At 35.9% G+C, this 23,144-nt stretch overlaps 1 protein-coding gene across 3 annotated transcripts in view; it reads left to right on the plus strand.

Annotated features, from left to right (window-relative positions):
• Positions 1 to 21,187, plus strand: part of SKIL (SKI like proto-oncogene) — a 33,186-nt gene extending 11,999 nt beyond the window's left edge. For all 3 annotated transcript variants that reach the window (XM_082655490.1, XM_082655491.1, XM_082655492.1), the window contains 5 exons: positions 3,172 to 3,265; positions 12,104 to 12,336; positions 15,383 to 15,624; positions 15,919 to 16,143; positions 16,806 to 21,187. In XM_082655490.1, the coding sequence (XP_082511616.1) occupies positions 3,172 to 3,265; positions 12,104 to 12,336; positions 15,383 to 15,624; positions 15,919 to 16,143; positions 16,806 to 16,964 (953 nt within the window). In that variant the 3' untranslated portion in view covers positions 16,965 to 21,187. The remainder of the gene's footprint in view (positions 1 to 3,171; positions 3,266 to 12,103; positions 12,337 to 15,382; positions 15,625 to 15,918; positions 16,144 to 16,805) is intronic.
• Positions 21,188 to 23,144: the final 1,957 nt, after the last annotated feature.

Here is a 23,144-nt window from a genome sequence, read left to right on the forward strand (position 1 = left end):
AACTTGCATAAAGCATTTCCTAATTTTTACTTATTTAAAGTTAACTTCTGTACATTTTGGGCTTATTTAAATTTTGCTTTCATAGACGTTATTTGTTGTTTTACGACTTAGAGAAAGAACTTTTGGAATGAAATCATATGTCTGAAATTTTTCTTATATGTTTCAGATGAGGATGCCATCTGTTCATTTTGTGGTAGATAATTATGGGGAAGTTGGGCAATAGAAGTATTTTAAAATCTTAAGGCTCTAACTTAAGCTACTAAGTGATCTACTTCTCTTCTTTGCCAAGTAATGTAATGTATTCTATTTTAATGTGTAAGTACACGAAGGGAATGAAATTATTCTCATATTGAAAGGTAAAAGGAAAGTCAATAGATGTGCGTATCTTGGTGTCTCATTTTTATTCCTGATCAGTAGTAGCATTATTGCTGTGCCATTTAATTATATTGTTATTTTTTTTGAAGACCTAATTTGTATGTTGCCACAAATGCATAATAGATGAGAAAATCTGGCATGCCCGTGAATGTTCTGTTGTATAATATGTGCTTTTCATAATTGTTTTTAACATGCAGTTAGGATAATTTGTTATAAATGTGTTTATGGCTTACCACAGCATATTAGGTAAAATTAACTCCCAACATTTTATCATGGTTAGTGTTGTGCATTTCCCCATCATTTATATTATTTAATTTGTAGATCTGATCTCTCAAAATACAACCCAGAGACTTAGGATTGTTGGTACTTCATTGAACAGAAGGGTATTAAATGTGAAAGAGACTATCTTGTGAGTTTCCTGGTAGCAGATTAACCTTAAAAAAGGCTACCCTGGGAATTAATGAGCTACACTGTCATTCAGAATTCATTCAACAAATATTTATTGAGTCCCTACTACATGCCATGCATGGTGCTAGGTACTGAAAATACAAAAGTGATTAAGACAGTACTTGACCTCAAGCTGCTGTTTAAGCAGAGGCGGAATAGCCACTCGTCAGGGATTTTGTATAGGGAGTTCAGACATTACCTAGAGGACTGCACTAGGTGATCTTTAAGGAAGGTTTTTTTTAATAACCCCTCCTCTGTGAATCTCTTCATGTGTTGGTGCAAGAATAGGAAACAAAATAAAGGTCAGAAACTAGAGAGGGATGGATGTTTAAATAGAAAGAATGTGCTAGCAGTTATTTAAGGTGGCATTTGAAGTTTAGAGACATCATGGAAACAAAGCTATCCTGAGTTTGGATCATGAATAAAGGTAAAACTTATACAAATCAAGCTGTAGAGTTTAAAAATGAACTTGATCAAAATTGAATCAGATTTGAAGTCAAGATCTCTGGCTGAAGAAGTTTAGAATTTGTTATTCTGAAGATTTGACATTCCAGTTATCTGTAATAGGGAAAACTTTAAAATATATAAATCAATTTTAGTAATTTTAATTTAAAACATCTGGAAACAGTTGATTTCTTGGGCAGTACATCCAGAATTGTCTCAGATATAAAACTGATTTAAAGTGGAGCTTTCCATATTTTCTAAATAATGAGTTTAACAGATAACTTCTAAAAATGAAATTCTCATTTAATTTGAGCCAATCTTGTACGTCACTGATTTGTTAGAGTGAGCTTACCCCGGCTCATTAACACCTTTTTTTATCACAGTGTTGGGGTGAAAAATGTTCTGCCTAAGTGAGTTTTCTAGATGATGAAACTACTCTTCTCAGCACTGTGTCTTTTTAAAAACTTTAACCTTTTTTTAAATGAATTCTAAAATGTCTTAAATAGTTTTCAGTCTTTCTAAATGGTATGTGTATGGTATATATATATGTATATGGTATACTATAAATATAAGTATAAATATCGACTATAAGTATGTCATGTTGACTCAAGACTTCTTACACATCAGTTACTCTGTTGTGATAAGGGTAGGGAACAATTGAGATATATTAAATTATTTGCCCTGGCCTATGTGTGATAAAGCCCTCAGATTGTGTTGCTTTTTGAATCAGTTTTTGTGTTTGTGTCTTGTAATTCTCCTCTCTCCCTAGGCTGTCAGCTGGCACCTGGTATCTATCATTTAGTATTTCTGTTGCCAGCAGTCAGTTCCCTTTCTAATTTATGGTAGAACTAAGCTATAGGCTGAAAAACTGTGTAAACAAATGATTGATTTATTTTATAAATAAGCAGTTGCTTTTGCCCCAGATTCTGAACTTTAGAATACTTGATCAGGATTGTGAGGTTTAGAAACAAATTCTACTCTTACAGAGTCTAGAGGCCCTCACTGAATACTCACCTCTTAAATCCTTTCAAAATGCTCTTCTTTTCGCTATAACCTTGTGCTCTTGTTAGTCTTTCAAATTCCTTGCCCAGTAATTCTTAACAAAACATTGATCTCCTACCAATATGTGTGTGTGTCGGGGGAGGGGAGACAAAATATAAAACAAACCAAATGAGGAAGTTAGTAACCACAGGTTATTTATTCTTTTCTATCTCAGTTTCTGAACCTCAGTTTTCTTAGCTGTAAAATGAAGATAATTATACCTACTTAATCAGGTATTCGTTAGAAATAAGCAGGATATAAAGTTCTTATCGTGAACTTTGAGGTGGCCAGTTACCTTCTCCTCTTACTTTATTTACAGGTAGAGTTCATCCTTCAGGGCTAAAAAGAACTTTTCATATTTATGAGAAAATGTGGTTTACTGATAAGTGTTAGCAGACACAGTGGTTTTAAAGTTTGGCAAAATATTGCTGTAGAATGTTATCTAATATAATATGCTAAGAAATACTATAGGGATGGGGGGGTATATTCTAGGTAATTGTAACAATGAGAAGAATCAGAACTTAGCAATGCTGCACATTTGCAGAGTACTATTATTTAAATGGATTTTTAAAATAGATTCCATAAGTATGACATTTGATGAAATCATTCTGGTAGTCCATGTTAACATACATGCTAAAACTGTTCTTGTGATGGGACAGTTCATGTCTCTTTCGGTTTTAAGTGACTACACATGGTACTTTAAGGAAAGACTGCCTTATTAGAAGATGATTCTTAAATAACATAATTCCTTACTAGTCAGTGTTCTCCGGAGGCAGCCTATGGCTCTGTCAAGTAGATACATAAAACTACCCATCACATCCTCTTTCAATAAACTTTTCCCCTTCCACATTTTTCTACAGATAGATACACCACCAGGAATGGAATTACAGTCATGGTATCCAGTTATAAAGCAGGAAGGTGACCATGTTTCTCAGACACATTCATTTCTACACCCCAGGTGAGTGGGTATTGGCTCATTCATTCATTCATTCAACATCTATACATCAGGTACTATTCTAGGGCCTGGGAATTCATTTTATAGTTTCAGGGTTTTTTGCTAATCAATGAAATGAATTATAAATAGTGTTGAATATTTGAATTAACCTTTCCTGTGTGTTTCTATGTTTTTTTTTTCCCCTAGAAATAGGTCATTTCTTTTTTGCCGTAAAGTGAAAAAAATGGAAGTTTTCTTTTTATTTCCTTACTTCCCTTCAACAAGTAAACTCTTCAAGAGTGTGGTGTGCAACTTTGATATTTTATTTTTATTTATTATTATTATTTTTTTACATCTTTATTGGAGTGTAATTGCTTTACAATGGTGTGTTAGTTTCTGCTTTATAACAAAGTGAATCAGTTATACATATACATATGTTCCCATATCTCTTCCCTCTTGCGTCTCCCTCCCTCCCACCCTCCCTATCCCACCCCTCCAGGCGGTCACAAAGCACCAAGCTGTTCTCCCTGTGCTATGTGGCTGCTTCCCACTAGCTATCTACCTTACATTTGGTAGTGTATATATGTCCATGCCTCTCTCTCGCTTTGTCACAGCTCACCCTTCCTCCTCCCCATATCCTCAAGTCCGTTCTCTAGTATGTCTGTGTCTTTATTCCTGTCTTACCCCTAGGTTCTTCATGACATTTTTAAATTTTTCTTAAATTCCATATATATGTGTTAGCATACGGTATTTGTCTTTCTCTTTCTGACTTCTTCACTCTGTATGACAGACTCTAGGTCTATCCACCTCATTACAAGTAGCTCAATTTCGTTTCTTTTTATGGCTGAGTAATATCCCATTGTATATATGTGCCACATCTTCTTTATCCATTCATCCAATGATGGACACTTAGGTTGTTTCCACCTCTGGGCTATTGTAAATAGAGCTGCAATGAACATTTTGGTACATGACTCTTTTTGAATTATGGTTTTCTCAGGGTATATGCCCAGTAGTGGGATTGCTGGGTCATATGGTAGTTCTGTTTGTAGTTTTTTAAGGAACCTCCATACTGTTCTCCATAGTGGCTGTACCAATTCACATTCCCACCAGCAGTGCAAGAGTGTTCCCTTTTCTCCACACCCTCTCCAGCATTTACTGTTTCTAGATTTTTTGATGATGGCCATTCTGACTGGTGTGAGATGATATCTCATTGTAGTTTTGATTTGCATTTCTCTAATGATTAATGATGTTGAGCATTCTTTCATGTGTTTGTTGGCAGTCTGTATATCTTCTTTGGAGAAATGTCTCTGTAGGTCTTCTGCCCATTTTTGGTTTGGGTTGTTTCTTTTTTTGTTATTGAGCTCCATGAGCTGCTTGTAAATTTTGGAAATTAATCCTTTGTCAGTTGCTTCATTTGCAAATATTTTCTCCCATTCTGAGGGTTGTCTTTTGGTCTTGTTTATGGTTTCCTTTGCTGTGCAAAAGCTTTGAAGTTTCATTAGGTCCCATTTGTTTATTTTTATTTCCATTTCTCTAGGAGGTGGGTCAAAAAGGATCTTGCTGTGATTTATGTCATAGAGTGTTCTGCCTATGTTTTCCTCTAAGAGTTTTATAGTTTCTGGCCTTACATTTAGGTCTTTAATCCATTTTGAGCTTATTTTTGTGTATGGTGTTAGGGAGTGATCTACTTTTACATGTAGCTGTCCAGTTTCCCCAGCACCACTTATTGAAGAGGCTGTCCTTTCTCCACTGTACATTCCTGCCTCCTTTATCAAAGATAAGGTGACCATATGTGTGTGGGTTTATCTCTGGGCTTTCTATCCTGTTCCATTGACCTATATTTCTGTTTTGGTGCCAGTACCATACTGTCTTGATTACTGTAGCTTTGTAGTATAGTCTGAAGTCAGGGAGCCTGATTCCTCCAGCTCTGTTTTTCGTTCTCAAGATTGCTTTGGCTATTCAGAGTCTTTTGTGTTTCCATACAAATTGTGAAATTTTTTGTTCTAGTTCTGTGAAAAATGCCAGTGGTAGTTTGATAGGGATTGCATTGAATCTGTAGATTGCTTTGGGCAGTAGAGTCATTTTCACAATGTTGATTCTTCCAATCCAAGAACATGGTATATCTGTCCATCTATCTGTATCATCCTTAATTTCTTTCATCAGTGTCTTATAATTTTCTGCATACAGGTCTTTTGTCTCCTTAGGTAGGTTTATTCCTAGGTATTTTATTCTTTTTGTTGCAATGGTAAATGGGAGTGTTTTCTTCATTTCACTTTCAGATTTTTCATCATTAGTGTATAGGAATGCCAGAGATTTCTGTGCATTAATTTTGTATCCTGCTACTTTACCAAATTCATTGATTAGCTCTAGTAGTTTTCTGGTAGCATCTTTAGGATTCTCTATGTATAGTATCATGTCATCTGCAAACAGTGACAGCTTTACTTGTTCTTTTCCGATTTGGATTTCTTTTATTTTCCTTTTCTTCTCTGATTGCTGTGGCTAAAACTTCCAAAACTATGTTGAATAAGAGTGGTGAGAGTGGGCAACCTTGTCTTGTTCCTGATCTTAGTGGAAATGCTTTCAGTTTTTCACCATTGAGGATGATGTTGGCTGTGGGTTTGTCATATATGGCCTTTATTATGTTGAGGAAAGTTCCCTCTATGCCTACTTTCTGGAGGGTTTTTATCATAAATGGGTGTTGAATTTGTTTTTGTTTTTGCGGTACACGGGCCTCTCACTGTTGTGGCCTCTCCCGTTGTGGAGCACAGGCTCCGGATGCACAGGCTCAGTGGCCGTGGCTCATGGGCCCAGCCTCTACGCGGCACGTGGGATCCTCCCGGATCGGGGCACAAACCCATGTCCCCTGTGTCGGCAGGTGGACTCTCAACCACTGTGCCACCAGGGAAGCCCATGGGTGTTGTATTTTGTCGAAAGCTTTCTCTGCTTCTATTGAGATGACCATATGGTTTTTTCCTTCAGTTTGTTAATATGGTGTATCACACTGATTGATTTGTGTGTATTGAAGAATCCTTGCATTCCTGGAATAAACCCCACTTGGTCATGGTGAATGATCCTTTTAATGTGCTGTTGGATTCTGTTTGCTAGTATTTTGTTAAGGATTTTTGCATCTATGTTCATCAGTGATACTGGCCTGTAGTTTTCTTTCTTTGTGACATCCTTGTCTGGTTTTGGTATCAGGGTGATGGTGGCCTTGTAGAATGAGTTTGGGAGTGTTCCTCCCTCTGCTATATTTTGGAAGAGTTTGAGAAGGATAGGTGTTAGCTCTCTCTAAATGTTTGATAGAATTCGCCTGTGAAGCCATCTGGTCCTGGGCTTTTGTTTGTTGGAAGATTTTTAATCAGTTTCAATTTCAGTGCTTGTGATTGGTCTGTTCATATTTTCTATTTCTTCCTGATTGAGTCTTGGCAGGTTGTGCATTTCTAAGAATTTGTCCATTTCTTCCAGATTGTCCATTTTATTGGCATAGAGTTGCTTGTAGTAATCTCTCATGATCTTTGTATTTCTGCAGTGTCAGTTGTTACTTCTCCTTTTTCATTTCTAATTCCATTGATTTGAGTCTTCTCGCTTTTTTTCTTGATGAGTCTGGCTAATGGTTTATCAATTTTGTTTATCTTCTCAAAGAACCAGTTTTTAGTTTTATTGATCTTTGCTCTCATTTCCTTCACTTCTTTTTCATTTATTTATGATTTCTTTCCTTCTGCTAACTTTGGGGTGTTTTTGTTCTTCTTTCTCTAATTGCTTTAGGTGCAAGTTTAGGTTGTTTATTCAAAATGTTTCCTGTTTTTTAAGGTAGGATTGTATTGCTATAAACTTCCATCTTAGAACTGCTTTTGCTGCATCCCATAGGTATTGGGTTGTCGTGTCTCCATTGTCATTAATTTCTAGGTATTTTTTGATTTCCTCTTTGATTTCTTCAGTGATCGCTTTGTTATTAAGTACTGTATTGTTTAGCCTCCATGTGTTTGTATTTTTTACAGATCTTTTCCTGTAATTGATATCTAGTCTCATAGTGTTGTGGTTGGAAAAGATACTTGATAAAATTTCAATTTTCTTAAATTTACCAAGGCTTGATTTGTGACCCAAGATATGATCTATCCTGGAGAATGTCCCATGAGCACTTGAGAAAAATGTGTATTCTGTTGTTTCTGGATGGAATGTCCTATAAATATCAATTAAGTCCATCTTGTTTAATGTATCATTTAAAGCTTGTGTTTCCTTATTTATTTACATTTTGGATGATCTGTCCATTGATGAAAGTGGGGTGTTAAAGTCCCCTACTATGAATGTGTTACTGTCAATTTCCCCTTTTACGGCTGTTAGTATTTGCCTTATGTATTGAGGTGCTCCTATGTTGGGTGCATAAATATTTACAATTGTTATATCTTCTTGGATCGATCCCTTGATCATTATGTAATGTCCTTCTTTGTCTCTTCTAATAGTCTTTATTTTAAAGTCTATTTTGTCTGATATGAGAATTGCTACTCCAGCTTTCTTTTGGTTTCCATTTGCATGGAATATCTTTTTCCATCCCCTCACTTTCAGTCTGTATGTGTCTCTAGGTCTGAAGTGGGTCTCTTGTAGACAGCATATATATGGGTCTTGTTTTGGTATCCGTTCAGCCAGTCTGTGTCTTTTGGTGGGAGCATTTAATCAATTTACATTTAAGGTAGTTATCGATATGTATGTTCCTATTCCCATTTTCTTAATTGTCTTTGGTTTGTTATTATAGGTCTTTTCCTTCTCTTGTGTTTCTTGCCTAGAGAAGATCCTTTAGCATTTGTTGTAAAGCTGGTTTGGTGGTGCTGAACTCTCTCACCTTTTGCTTGTCTGTAAAGGTTTTAATTTCTCCATCGAATCTGAATGAGATCCTTGCTGGGTAGAGTAATCTTGGTTGTAGGTTTTTCTCCTTCATCACTTTAAATATGTCCTGCCAGTCCCTTCTGGCTTGCAGAGTTTCTGCTGAAAGATCAGCTGTTAACCTTATGGGGATTTCCTTGTGTGTTATTTTTCCCTTGCTGCTTTTAATATGTTTTCTTTGTATTTAATTTTTGGCAGTTTGATTAATTTGTGTCTTGGCGTGTTTCTTCTTGGATTTATCCTGTATGAGACTCTCTGTGCTTCCTGGACTTGCTTAACTATTTCCTTTCCCATATTAGGGAAGTTTTCAACTATAATCTCTTCAAATATTTTCTCAGTCCCTTTTTTTTTCTTCTCTTCTTCTGGAACCCCTATAATTCGAACGTTGGTGCGTTTAATGTTGTCCGACAGGTCTCTGAGACTTTCCTCAGTTCTTCTCATTCTTTTTTCTTTATTCTGCTCTGCAGTAGTTATTTCCACCATTTTATCTTCCAGGTCACTTATCTGTTCTTCTGCCTCAGTTATTCTGCTATTGATCCCTTCTAGAGTATTTTTCATTTCATTTATTGTGTTGTTCATCATTGCTTGTTTCATCTTTAGTTCTTCTAGGTCCTTGTTAAATGTTTCTTGCATTTTCTCTATTCTATTTCCAAGATTTTGGATCATGTTTACTGTCATTATTCTGAATTCTTTTTCAGGTAGACTGCCTATTTCCTCTTCATTGGTTAGGTCTGTTGGGTTTTTATGTTGCTCCTTCATCTGCTGTGTGTTTTTCTGTCTTCTCATTTTGCTTATCTAACTGTGTTTGGGGTCTCCTTTTTGCACGCTGCAGGTTTGTAGTTCCTGTTGTTTTTGGTGTCTGTCCCCAGTGACTAAGGTTGGTTTAGTGGGTTGTGTAGGCTTCCTGGTGGAGGGGACTAATGCCTGTGTTCTGGTGTATGAGGCTGGATCTTGTCTTTCTGGTGGGCAGGTCCGTCTGGTGGTGTGTTTTGGGGTGTCTGTGGACTTGTTATGATTTTAGGCAGCCTCTCTGCTAATGGGTGGGGTTGTGTTCCTGTCTTGCTAGTTGTTTGGCATAGGGTGTCCAGCACTGTAGCTTGCTGGTCGTTGACTGAAGCTGGGTGTTGGTGTTGAGATGGAGATCTCTGGGAGATTTTCTCCGTTTGATATTATGTGGAGCTGGGAGGTCTCTTGTGGACCAGTGTCCTGAAGTTGGCTCTCCCACCTCAGAGGCACAGCAATGACTGCTGGCCGCAGCACCAAGAGCCTTTCATCCACACGGCTCAGAATAAAAAGGAGAAAAAGTAAAAAGAAAGAGGATAAGAGAAAATAAAATAAAGTAAGGTAAAATAAAATAAAAATATTAAAATAAAAAAATAATTATTAAGAAAAGAAAAAGATTTTAAAGTAAAAAGCAAAAGCAACAACAAAAAATACGGACGGATAGAACCCTAGGGCAGATGGCGAAAGCAAAGCTATACAGACAAAATTCACACAGAAACATACACACTCACAAAAAGGAAAAGCGGGAAAAATCATAAATGTTGCTCGCAAAGTCCACCTCCTCAATTTAGGATCATTCTCTGTCTATTCAGGTATTCCACAGACGCAGGGTACATCAAGTTGACTGTGGAGCTTTAATCCGCTGCTTCTGAGGCTGCTAGGAGAGATTTCCCTTTCTCTTCTTTGCTCTCATCCCTCCCAGGGGTTCAGCTTTGGATTTGGCCCCGCCTCTGCGTGTAGGTCACCGGAGGGCGTCTGTTCTTCGCTCAGACAGGACGGGGTTAAAGGAGCCGCTGATTCGGGGGCACTGGCTCCCTCAGGCCGGGGGGAGGGAGGGGCACTGTGTGCGGGGCGGGCCTGTGGCGGCAGAGGCCGGCGTGACGTTGCACCAGCCTGAGGCGCGCCATGCGTTCTCCCGGGGAAGTTGTCCCTGGATCCTGGGACCCTGGCAGTGGCGGGCTGCACAGGCTCCCCGGAAGGGAGGTGTGGATAGTGACCTGTGTTCACACACAGGCTTCTTGGTGGCGGCAGCAGCAGCCTTAGTGTCTCATGCCCATCTCTGTGGTCCATGCTTTTAGCCACGGCTCGCGCCCAGTCTCTGGAGCTCCTTTAAGCAGCGCTCTTAATCCCCTCTCCTAGCGCATCAGGAAACAAAGAGGGAAGAAAAAGTCTCTTGCCTCTTCGGCAGGTGCAGACTTTTCCCTGGACTCCCTCCCGGCTACCCGTGGCGCACTAGCCCCCTTTAGGCTGTGTTCACACCGCCAGTCCTCTCCCTGCGATCCCACAGAAGCCCGAGCCTCCGCTCCCAGCCCCTGCCCGCCCCGGCGGGTGAGCAGACAAGCCTCTCGGGCTGGTGAGTGCCGGTCGGCACCAATCCTCTGTGGGGGAACCTCTCCACTTTGCCCTCCTCACCCCTGTTTGCTGTGCTCTCCTCCGTGTCTCCGAAGCTCCCCGCCTCGCCACCCGCGGTCTCTGCCCGCGAAGGAAGGGGCTTCTAGTGTGTAGAAACCTTTCCTCAACACGGCTCCCTCCCACTGGTGCAGGTCCCGTCCCTATTCTTTTGTCTCTGTTTCTTCTTTTTTCTTTTGCCCTACCCAGGTACATGGGGAGTTTCTTGTCTTTTGGGAGGTCTGAGGTCTTCTGCCAGCGTTCAGTGGGTGTTCTGTAGGAGTTGTTCCACGTGTAGATGTATTTCTGACGTATCTGTGGGGAGGAAGGTGATCTCTGCGTCTTACTCTTCCTCCATCTTCCCCTCTCTGTCAACTTTGATATTTTAAAACGAAACTTTTTTGAAAGTTAGAGGATTTCATAGTAGCCACACCCTCAAAATCAATTTTCATATTTTCAATAAAAATGCACCTTAGATTACAGTTTATATTTATAAAACCTAGATTTTTATCTGCTACTGTACATATTTATCTCCCCAAGCACAGTGATAAAGAATCTCAATCTTACTTACATTTATATAGTTCCTTCTATTCCTGTTACATTTGAAGTAAGTTTTTGGGTAGTAATAAACCTGTCAGTTTTCTTAGCAGAATACTGAGTTTTCATTCTCAGAATTCATGTGATTGGTAAAGAGGGACTATATAGATGTCCTGTACAAGGAAAATGATATGAGACGAGATTATTTAGAGTTCAGAAGATGAAGTGTTTGGTCAGTTAAATGGTTGCATCTTTTGGCTAGAGGTTAAGCAGATTATAGTTAATCATGTGGCACTTAAATATGTAGCTCAAATTTTGTTCCATGAGTCTCTCAGATAATCTCCTGAACAATTTTATATGAGCTTTGAGTAAAATTGGTAGTTATCCCTTTGATCTTAGTTTTGCACAATTTATTATTGCTGTTTTATCAAATAAGTAAGAAATGCTAAAGTATTTTCAGAAGATTGCTCTGGGGGGTTTGATCCAAGGAGGACTGCCCAGTAGCTGGGCAGCATTCAGAATGCTGGTTCTCTCCCTGAGAAGGGAGAAGGGCCCTGGGAGCTCTTTGTTGGGGCTGTGATGAGTCAGGCCATAGCCTTGCAGTGTGGGACTGAATCAGTCTCACCACAATAAAGGGCAAGGATTCCTTGCTTTGGAGGGGTGGCAGGCACGGAAATAGTCCTCCAGAGTAGTGTATAGTCTGTTTTCTTTCGGCATAAACCTTACCTACTCAGGGCTGTTGAACTGCTCTGTAAAGTACTTCATGGTTTTAGTTCTCGTGGTTTTGAGGGAAGGAGAAGAGACTGATTTTCCATTATCTTTTTAAGTGCTTAGAAACTACTTTTTGTAAAATAACAAAAATAACCTGATAATTTTACTCTTTCTGCCTCAACTACTTATTTTTCAAGAATTCCTTTCTATGACCCTTATTTTCTGAGTTGTTCTGTTATCTGTTTTGATTTAAAGAAAATTGTTTAACCATAGAAATTGATGTAATATATTTTGCTTTTTACCTAAATGTAATATGTATCTTCTTTGGCCATTCTTTGTTTTCAGCTACTACTTATACATGTGTGATAAAGTGGTTGCCCCAAATGTGTCGCTTACTTCGGCTGTATCCCAGCCTAAAGAGGTCACAAAGACAGAGGCAAGTAGATCTATACCAAGGCACTCAGAGAAGCCTCACAGTAGTGGGAAACTTCAAAAAATAGTGTCTTATCCAGATGTTTCACTGGAGGAACAGGAGAAAATGGATCTAAAAACAAGTCGAGAATTATATAGCCGCTTAGGTAAGTATTCAGAAATTATCTTTTTAAAATCAAATATCTAATAAACATATTCAGCATTTTCAAAGAGGACTTCTATTTAAGAGAATTTTCCAGATAATGGAAGCTTTTATCTTAAAAAAAAATACCACCTTTCAAAACTCTTGAGTGACTACATAGACCCTCAGTTGTTCTGCTTATCTAGAATGGTGATATATAGAGAGAGGCTAATGAGCTAGAAAATAGACTATATGGCTGCATATTGCAAGTGACTTTTGTCTAATTATTTTTCCTTCTTCCTGCCTTTTCTTTACTGTCAGATTTCTTAAAAGGTCCTTATTTTTCTTTCTAATTTGCTGTGAACTGAGAAACCTTTTAACTAATAATGTGAAAAGTATATGATAATCTATAAAAATATTGAATCAACTTTGTTATACACCTGAAACTAATATATGGTAAATCAACTATAATTTTTTAAAAAAGTGTATGTAAGAGTAGTTAGGTATAGGACTCAGAGACACTTAGTCATGGAAATAAGCAAGGTTTGAAAAGTCATAGCTGTGGGCGCCAGGCAGATGGCATAAATGCAGAATGCCGGCTGGACATTAAAAAAATACTGCATAGTTACGGTGCCTTTCAAAATACTGTGGACCAGACAAGACATGTCTGCTCACATGCTTCCTGTGTTACCCTCTTCATAGATGCAGAGCTTTGCTAACAGCTTAGGCAAGTGCAACAGTTCTTTTCAGCTTTCTCAGAGCAGTCTAAGAGTCCTCTAGTTACCTGTTTTCATAGATAATTGAGATTCTTCAGGAGTTTTTGTACTTTAATTTTGAGATTTTTAAAACTCAGTTTTCCTTGGATTTAAAGATGGCAAACAATAATTAGTAATGTATTAATACCATTATACCATGTTTGCATTATATTTCCTAAATTATTTAATTCTAGAGACTTTAAAAAAATTGTTGAGATGTAATTCACATTGCTTAAAATTTACCCTTTTAGAGTATACGATTCAGTGGCTTTTAGTAAATTCACAAAGTTGTGCAATGATTACAACTATTCAATTTCAGAACATTTCATCACCCTAAAAAGGAACCCTGTCATCCAGTAGAAGTTACTCTTCCTTCTTCCCTTTCACCAGGCTCTGTCAGCCATAAATCTGTTTTCTGTTTTTATGGATTTGCCTATTCTGGACATTTCATATAAAAGGGATCCTACAGCATATGGCCTTTTGTTGTCTAGCTTCTTCCACCAAGGATATTTTCTCAGTCCATATTATAGCATGTATTAGGACTTCTTCCTTTTTTATGGCTTAATAACATTCTATCATATGGATGAATAATACCCCATTTTATTCATTCATCTGTTGATGGACATTTGGATGTGTCCACTTTTTGGCTATTATGACTAACGCTGTTATGAACGCTTATGCACAAGTTTTAATGTGAACGTACGTTTTCATTTCTCTTGGCTATATATTTTGGAGTGGAATTGCTGGGTCAAATGGTAACTCTATGTTTAATATCTTGAGGGACTGCCGAACTTTTCAAAGCAGCTGCACCATTTTCATTTCCTGCAGCGGCTTCTGAGGACTCCGATTTCTGCACATCTTTGCCAACACTTGTTATTGTTTGTGTTTGTCTTTTGATTATAGCCATCCTAGTGGTTGTGAAATGATATCTCATAGTTTTGATTTGTAATTCTCCAATGACTAATGATACTGAGTATCTTTTCATGTTTTTATTGGACATTGCAAATCTTTGGAGAAGTGCCTGTTGAGATCCTTTGCCTATTTTTAAATTGGGTTGTCTCTTTACAACTGAATTGTAAGAGTTCTTTGTACATTATGGTACTAGAATTTGCCATTCTGTCAGTTGTCTTTTTACTTTCTTGGTAGTGTCCTTTGAAACACAAGTTTTAAATTCTGATGAAGTCCAATTTATTGTTTCTTTCGTTGCTTACTTTAGGTGTCATGTCTAAGAAACCATTGCCTAATTCAGTTAAGAGTTTTAGCTCTTACATTTAAGTCCATGATCCATTTTGAGTTAATTTTTATATAAGGTGTGAAGTTCAACCTCATTCTTTGTATATGGATACAGTTGTCCCAACATTGTTGAAAAGAATACTCTTTCCTGATTGAATTGTTTTGGCACCCTTGTTGAAAACCAGTTGCCTGTAAAAGTACGGGTTTGTTTCTGGGCTCAGTCTTTATGCCAGTACTACACACAATTTTGATTTCTGTAGCTTTGTAATAAGCTTTGAAATTGGGGATTGTGAGTCCTCCAACTTTGTTATTCTTTTTCAAGATTGTTTTGGCTATTTTGGTTTCCTTTTATTTCCACGTGAATTTTAGAATCAGCTTGTCAGTTTCTGCCACAAAGCCAGTTGAAGTTTTGATAGGGGTTGCATTGAAAAAATAGATCATTTGGGGAAGTATTATCATTTATTGTAGTCCATTTGGGCTGCTGTAACAAAAATAACATAGACTGTGTGGCTTATACCACAAACATTTACTTTTCAACGTTCTAGAGGCTGGGAAATCCAAGATCAAGGCACTAGCAGATTTGGTCTGGCAAGGGCTTGCTTGCTTCCTGGTTCATAGATGGCCATCTTCTCACTGTGTACTCAAATGGTGGGAGAGCTCTCCGGAGTCTCTTTTATAGGGGCATAAATCCCATCAATGGGGGCTCTACCGTTATGACCTAATTACCTCCTGAAAGCCCCATTTCCCAATACCATTGCATTGGGGGGCTAGGATTTCAACATATGAATTTTGGAGGTCACTGACATTCAGATCATGATATCATCTTAACAATATTAAGTCTTCCAATCCATAAACATGGGATGGCTTTCCATTTATTTGGGTCTTTTATTTCTTTCAATAATGTTTTGTAGTTTTCATTTTACAAGTTTTATACTATTTTGTTAAGTTTATCCCTAAGTATCTTATTATTTTTTATTTCATTTGTAAATGAAATTGTTTTCTTAATTTCATTTATGGATTGTTCTAGTGACATTTTAACAGAGTGATATTCATACTCTGTTACTTCATTTTTGCCTTTCAAAGATCCATCAGTCTCGAATAATTCTACAAGCAAAAAGAAACCTGAGCCTACCACTTGCAACTTAGCCAGAGACACAGGCAAGGCAGGAACTGACCGTGATGCTGCAGCTTCATCGCCACTTCTTGTCAAAGATGTTATATGTGAGGATGATAAGGGAAAAATCATGGAAGAAGTAATGAGAACTTATGTAAAACAACAGGAAAAACTGAACTCAATTTTGCAGAAGAAGCAACAACTTCAGATGGTAAAATTGTTATCTAAATGATAGTCCATTGTGAAAAGATACTTTTGCATATTCTTAAGGAAAGTCAAGATGAGATGCTATAAATGTATTTAAGATTATTCAGTTTTACATTTATAAGAAAGATTAATATACTTTAAAATTCTTAGAGAAGATAGTTTTCAAGATAATTACTTATGTATAGAATTGATATGACAGCTGAATTTTAGATATTTTCTGTCCTGTTTTTTCCTGAATTGAAAATTCTAATGTGATGGAAATAAAGTAAAAATTATATTGTGATTCTTTAAATTACAGGAAGTTGAAATGTTGAGTAGTTCAAAAGCTATGAAGGAACTCACTGAAGAACAGCAGAATTTACAGAAAGAGCTTGAATCTTTGCAGAATGAACATGCTCAAAGAATGGAAGAATTTTACGTTGAACAGAAAGACTTAGAGAAAAAATTAGAGCAGGTAATGAAGCAAAAATGTACCTGTGACTCAAATTTAGAGAAAGATAAAGAGGCTGAATATGCAGCACAGGTAAGAATTACAGTTTGTATAGTGTTGCCCTTTCAATGTGGAAATTGAAGCCGTTATTTTAATTTCATTAAAGAAATTACTTTATGTTAAGCTCATTTCATTTAGACTAGATTTCAAAATAGACAGTTCTGTTAAACACAACTTTATATCATCCAAGATGATTTTTTGACCTTGATTACTTTATTACTTTAAACTTATCAGGTTTCTGTAGTTTAGTTGTCCAAATTGCTAATCTCTAGCTATCTGAATATCAGAGGTTATGTTATTTTAATGTAGTATATGGACTTTCAAATCAACGAATTAACAAACATGAACTGTTGCCCACTGTGTTCACAGCACTTGGGCAAAAATGAATAGTAGCTCACAACTTGGGGAAGATGAACAAATAACTCTTAACCTGAGCCAGCTGTGATGAGAGGTATACTGAAGTGTAGGGCATAATGAAAGTGTTCTAGGTGTTCAGTTCTCTTGACCTTTTGTTTCACCCTCATTTTAAGGTCATGTCAAAGTCTGATTAATAGTATTAGGTATTCAAGAGATGCATGCATGAAATAGTTCATTTTTGTAATAAGTAATTTGAAAGTAGGTCTTTGCCGTGATGTGAGGAGTAAGTGGAAAAACAACACTGAATGAAAACTGACACAGTCTTCTAAATCACACAGCTGGCAGAACTGAGACAGAGATTGGACCATGCCGAGGCTGATAGGCAAGAACTCCAGGATGAACTCAGACAGGAACGAGAGGCAAGACAGAAGTTAGAGATGATGATAAAAGAGCTAAAGCTGCAAATTTTGAAATCATCGAAGACTGCTAAAGAATAGAAACCTTTAAATAGATTCATCTGTGTGTTCCCAACAGGGTTTATTTTTGTTTGTTTATTTGCTTTGGTAATTGAATTCTGAACAATTTATCTGCATGAAAATAACTAGGCATTGTATCCATTTGTAGATCAGAGAAAGGGAAGAGATTATATATTACTATATAAATTTTTACATTTTCCAAATGAATGAAAATGTATGTTTCTTTGTACTTTTTTTTCAACCAGCTTAGTAACAATACTTTACGGTTTCAACTATTACATAATCTGCCTATATTTCTAATGCAATTTAGCAGTTGCATACTTTTTAAAAGCTGCATTGTGTGATGGAAAATAGTTTTGATCAATTTTGTTATCCATATTTTAGATTCAATTTTAGATACAATGGTGGCTTCATATTTCATATATAGAGCTACTCAAGGGGTTGAATCTCCATTTTTTTTCATGAACACAATCTCCTTTCTAAGTTAATATAGTATACTCATTATTATAATCAAAATCTGCTTTTATTTTGTTCATATTGTTGAATTTCCACCAGTTCTCCTCTATTTAATATCTCCTAAGACATTTTGTCAATAGAGGAATTTCATTGTTGAGGTTATAGCACACCCCATGGGGAAGGATAACATGCTTTCTTATACACTGCTGCTAAACACAAGAAGCGGTTATAATTAGATTTTCTGTTTAAATGTGGTTATATTTAGAAAAAAAATTTTATGCAGCAACTTTAGAAGAGGGAATAAAATGTAATAATTTTTGAACTTTTGTTTATGTTGTTAATAGTGGTGTGAAAATATTAATGTACTTGAGAAAAATTGATGTACATCAGTTCCCATACAATCCATAATCCTCCTGTACAGTTTTTATATGTAGTTGTGGGTCTTCCTGAAACTTATATAATGGATTTGTCTTCCTTTAAATTGTAAAATATTAAACACTTTGAAGGTTATTTTGGACTTTTGTATGTTTAAATGTTAAGTCTTACCAAAATGTGCACGAATGGACCATTTTCAGTTACTATTTAATATCAAAATCAGGAATTTACAGTCAACTGGTAGTGTATGATAGGTTAATATAGGGAAGTTTAGTTATCTGCTACTAAAAGGTTTTTAGATAATTTTTAGAAGACAGGAATTCCATAGTTTGGGGGAGGGGCAACTTCTTCTGCACTTTTCTTTTTTTTTTTGCACAGAAAATCCTGTCATTCTTTAATGGCAAATTTCATATTAGTTAATTCTTGGCTTAAAAGATACTAGGTAAAATTCTTAGTATGCATTTTTTAAAGAAAGTTTCCTGAAGCTACCATTAATTGACATTATTATCCCATGAATTTTATGTTTATGTTCTCGTGTAAGGTACTGTATGAAATTAACTTGAGAGCTAAGTTTATTTTTTAAATATATCAGCTAAGGTTAAGATTATTTACTATTCCCATCTTAGTTGATAGATACTTGGTATAGAACTTCAAAAATAAGTAGGTTATCATTTAACCAGTTATTTTCATATTTTGTTTAATGGTACTTATATATCCTAAAAGAATTTTTGTACTTCCCAATACTAGAGTATGGTCTAAATGTGTATTTTCTATTTTCCATTTAACTTCGACTATATTAAACCTGCAATTAATTTGTTGATTCTTGTTCCTCCTTAAGGAGGAACACATGTTAAAATTACATATAGGAACAAATATTAAAAGTGACATATCCTCCTAATACCATTTCTTTATCTGGAGAAAGAAAAATCACAAATACATTTTATGATACCGTTTCATTTTAGTTGTGTGTTAGTTGTGTCACAGCTAAGCTTTTTGGGGCATATAATTCAGGCCCCTATAATTTCATTTATTTTTCTAATTCACTCAAAATCTACTTATGTTACTTAGTTAAATGGTAAGCTTACTTAAGTTTCAACTCAAAACTTCTAAAACAAATTGCTTAATCTTTGAAATATGTTATTTAAAAATTCTAAGCAATGCTTCATCACCTTTAAATTATCATAAACTCTTAATGTAGAGTTGAGTAAAGAACTATTTTTTCTAGTTCTTCACATAAGGGAAACTTGCCACATGAAATTGTAGTCTTCATTTTCCAGAAGATACACTGATGTGCCATCAGTTTCTGTCTAACTTCTTTGAAAATGTTTTTTTAGTCAATTGTAAATAGTATGCCTATTATAGTTAAAAGTAATTTCAAGTTAAACTGTACAACGTAGCTTGAAAATATAGAGACTTTGTAATACTCTACAAGTGGCCTCTGCTAAAATATCCATATAATTATTGTATTTTTGCATGCTCATTTTGTGTGTTGGTTGCTAGCTTAAAGTTTGTTTCAGTGTTAGTTTTTGTGTGCCAATTCATCAGGCAAGCGGATTTTCCCTCAGACGTCATAATATTTTTCTTTTTAGGAAAAATATAAAAATATTTACTTTAAAAAGCTGCATTAAAGGAACAGCCTATCAAAAGTGCTAGAGCATCTTTAAAAGGAAGAAAAGATAGAATGTTAGTTTACTGGGTGATGAGTAATGTTTAATTTGGGTGATGATGGTTTCTATACTCTAAACTTTATGAGAAAAAGGTACCAAATCTATAGTAAATGTAAAACCTGCTGTCATTGAGGAAGCTCTAAACAACCCTTATTTCACAAATGCAACTTTTAACACTAGGAAAGGCTTTGACCAACAATGTAAGTTTGGCTTGTGCTTTAGTTTTGTAAAGCATATTCTTTTGCTTGAATTTCTGTGTCCAGGAGTCAGGACGTTTTATGGTTCTTGAACTAATTTTATAACATATTTAATATATTACCAGTTGAGCTATAAAATCATTTGTACATATTGAATTGAAAACCAGTTACTAAAGTAGGTGTAATAGACTGAGTACCATGATACTTGCAGGTTATCCATATATTTTAGAAGACATGACAGAACAACCATTTTATTTGCACATCTATGGCTTCTGTTTGAAGGAAAGTAAAATGATAAAGAAACTTGAGTAATATGAAACATGCTCAAGGTTATTTCCCTAAATGTAATAGGAAAGCTGGTGCTGAAGGTTTTTGATCAGTTTCTAAAATTTTCTTCTCAATGACTTACTTTTGATTGCTTAGGGAAGAATCCTCATTTTTATTTGCTCTTACACATTTAATCTGCACGACAGGATATTAAAAATTAATGGAATGAAAAGTTGTGCTCACACTGTACATCTGTTTCTGTGCTTGAAACTACTTGTTAGTTTTTATTGAGCTGCCAGCAATAAGGGACACATTACTGCTGTATTATACATTGTGGGGTTGAATAACTTAAACAGCTTAAAATTTTTTTCTAGCGTAAGACACTTAATTTCCATTATTGGAAGAAATTTGTATGGGTATTCAATATTGCGTCTTGTTTAAAAGGACAGTCTTTTTTTTTTATTTTGTAAAATCTTTCCATTTTAATTGGCTTCTAAACTATAATACATAATGCAATTTTGAGCCTGTTTTTTAGTGATAGAATTAAATGTCTTATATAGTGCTACTGTGTTTGAATTAAAGTGAACAAATGTAAAAACCGAAATTTTAAAAATTAAGCCCAGAAAACAAAATAGTGTATTAAGTTAGTTGAATGTAAGAGAAATTCGTAAGATTTTTTTTTCTTCAATATAAATACCTCACTTGAAAATAAAGCACAGCATACTTAAAGTAGTTCTAGTAAAAAAAAAAAAAAAATCCTACTAAAAGAATTGCTAAATCTTGAACAACTCTTGGGGAATTATAGTTTGGGAGAAATAAAATATACTTGCTTTTAACCACCCTGTTAGAAGTATTTATTTGTCCTGATAATTTTAAGCCAACACAGTAGTCTTAAAGTATTTCTGAAGTTCTAATCTGTGAAGGCAGTAAATGAAAGATCTGTTGTGCAACTGTTGAAACAAATTGTTGACTACATTGACCATAATTCAATTTAAAATCTTGCCAATGATGTACAGTTTTATGGTTAAAATTGCTGTGGTTGGTTGTATTACATGACACACAAAACTGTCCTCTACCTCACGTGAAATAAATATTTTATATGGTTTTACTATAAAACAAGACTCATCTATCTGGTCACTTAGTTTACAAATTTTGAATTATATTTATTGAAACATGACATACTGTGCTCTTAGCTTATACCTCAACTGTATTTTGTGCTGTTCTCCATTTTCATGCCTTGTAAATAACTTGTATAGATTGTGGATTAAATTCCAAATAAAAACTTTTAATGCCAATGAAATTGATTCAAGCTTTCTTGGTATCCTGTGTGAGTTCAATGTTCTTGTTTCTTAAAATTGACATTTTCTCCTTTTGTTTCTTTAAAGTCTATTCATTACATAGCAAATAACTAACTTGAGAAACTTTTTTTTTTTAATTGTAAAATGTGAAATTTTATGTAATATGTGATGAACATAGCATTTTGTGATTATTCTCTTTCAAGATACTTGGACTCTTGCTTTAACATCTTTTCCTCACCTCCACTTCTGGTATTAGTTGTCAATTACTGCATAACAAACTATTCTAAAATCTAGCAGCTTAAAACAACATATCTCACACAGTATCTGAGGGTCAGAAATCCAAGAGCAGTTTAGTTGAATGTGATGGCTCGAGAGCTGTTAGAAAGGTGCTTTTATGATGTTACCTGTGGCTGAAGTCATATGAGAGCTTGACAGCTGTTGGATCTGCTTCCCAGCTCACTCAGGGCTATTGACAGGCAGTCAGTTCCCCACTGTATGGACCTGTTCATGGAGCTCTTCACAGCATGGTGGATGGCTTCCCCCAGATGAGTGATCCAAAGGAGAGAGTGATGCCACAATTTGTTTGATGACCTGCATGGCTTCCCCCAAATGAGTGATCCAAAGGAGAGAGTGATGCCACAATTTGATGACCTGGACTCTAAGTCATATACTGTTACTTTTGCCTTGTACTATTTGTTAGAAGTCAGTCACTAAGTCCAGCCCATACTCAGTCGGAGGAGATTATACAAGGGAATGAATCCCAGGAGGCAAGGATTATTGGGGGATATCTTAGAGTCTGGTTACCATATCCTCCAAACTTTTTTTGTGTGTGGCAAAATGTACATATAAAATTTACCATTTTAACCATTTAAGGTGTGTGTATAATTCAGTGGCATTAAGTATATTCAAAATGTTGTGTAATTATCACCACTAGATCCAGAACTTTTTCACTATCCCAAACAGAAGCTCTGTGCCTATTAAACAATAACTCCCTATTCCCCCTCCCTTCCTCCCTCCCTCCCTCCAGCCTTTGGTATCTTCTATTCTACTTCCTATCTCTATGAATTTGCCTATTCTAGGTACCTCATATAAGTGGAATCAAAATATTTGTCCTTCTGTGTCTGATTTAGCATTGTATTTCAATTAGCGTAATGTTTTCAAGGTACGTCCATGTTGTAGCACGTATCAATTTCATTCCTTTTTATGGCTGAATAATATGCCATTTTGTACATATACAACTGGAGAAATGCCTATCCAAGTTCTTTGCCCATTTTTAAATTGGGTTGTTTGTTTTTTGTTGTTGAGTGGTAGCACTTCTTTATATGTTCTAGATATTAATCCCTTATCAGATGTATGATTTGCAAATATTTTCTCCCATTCTTTAGGTTGTCTTTACACTCTTAATAATGTCCTTTGATACACAAAAGTTTTAAGTTTTGATCAAGTCCAGCTTTTCTATTTTTTCTTTTGTTGTCTGTACTTTTAGTGCTATATCCAAGAAATCATTGCCAAATCCAATGTCATGAAGATTTCCCCCTGTATTTTCTTCTACGAGTTTTATAGTTTTAGCTCTTACTGGAATTGTTTTCTTAGTTTCTATTTCAGATTGTTCATTGCCAGTGTGTAGAAAATGCAGTTGATTTTTGGTGTTGATTTTGTATCCTGGGACTTTGCTAAATTTATTTATTAGCTCTAACAGTTTTTGTGTGTGGAATCTAGGGTTTTCTGTGTATAAGATCACATCACTTGTGAATAGAGATAATTTTACTTCTTCCTTTCCAATTTGGATGCCTTTGTTTCTTTTTCTTGCCTAATTGCACTAGCTAGAACCTCCAATGCTATGCTGAATAGAAGTGGTTAAAGCAGGCGTCCTTGTTTTGTTCTCAGAGGGAAAGCTTTCAGTCTTTTATCTTTGAGTATGATATTAGCTGTGGTTTTTTC

This window comes from Grampus griseus (genome assembly GCF_964374135.1).
Source record: "Grampus griseus genome assembly, chromosome: 5".
Classification (NCBI taxonomy): Eukaryota; Metazoa; Chordata; class Mammalia; order Artiodactyla; family Delphinidae; genus Grampus; species Grampus griseus.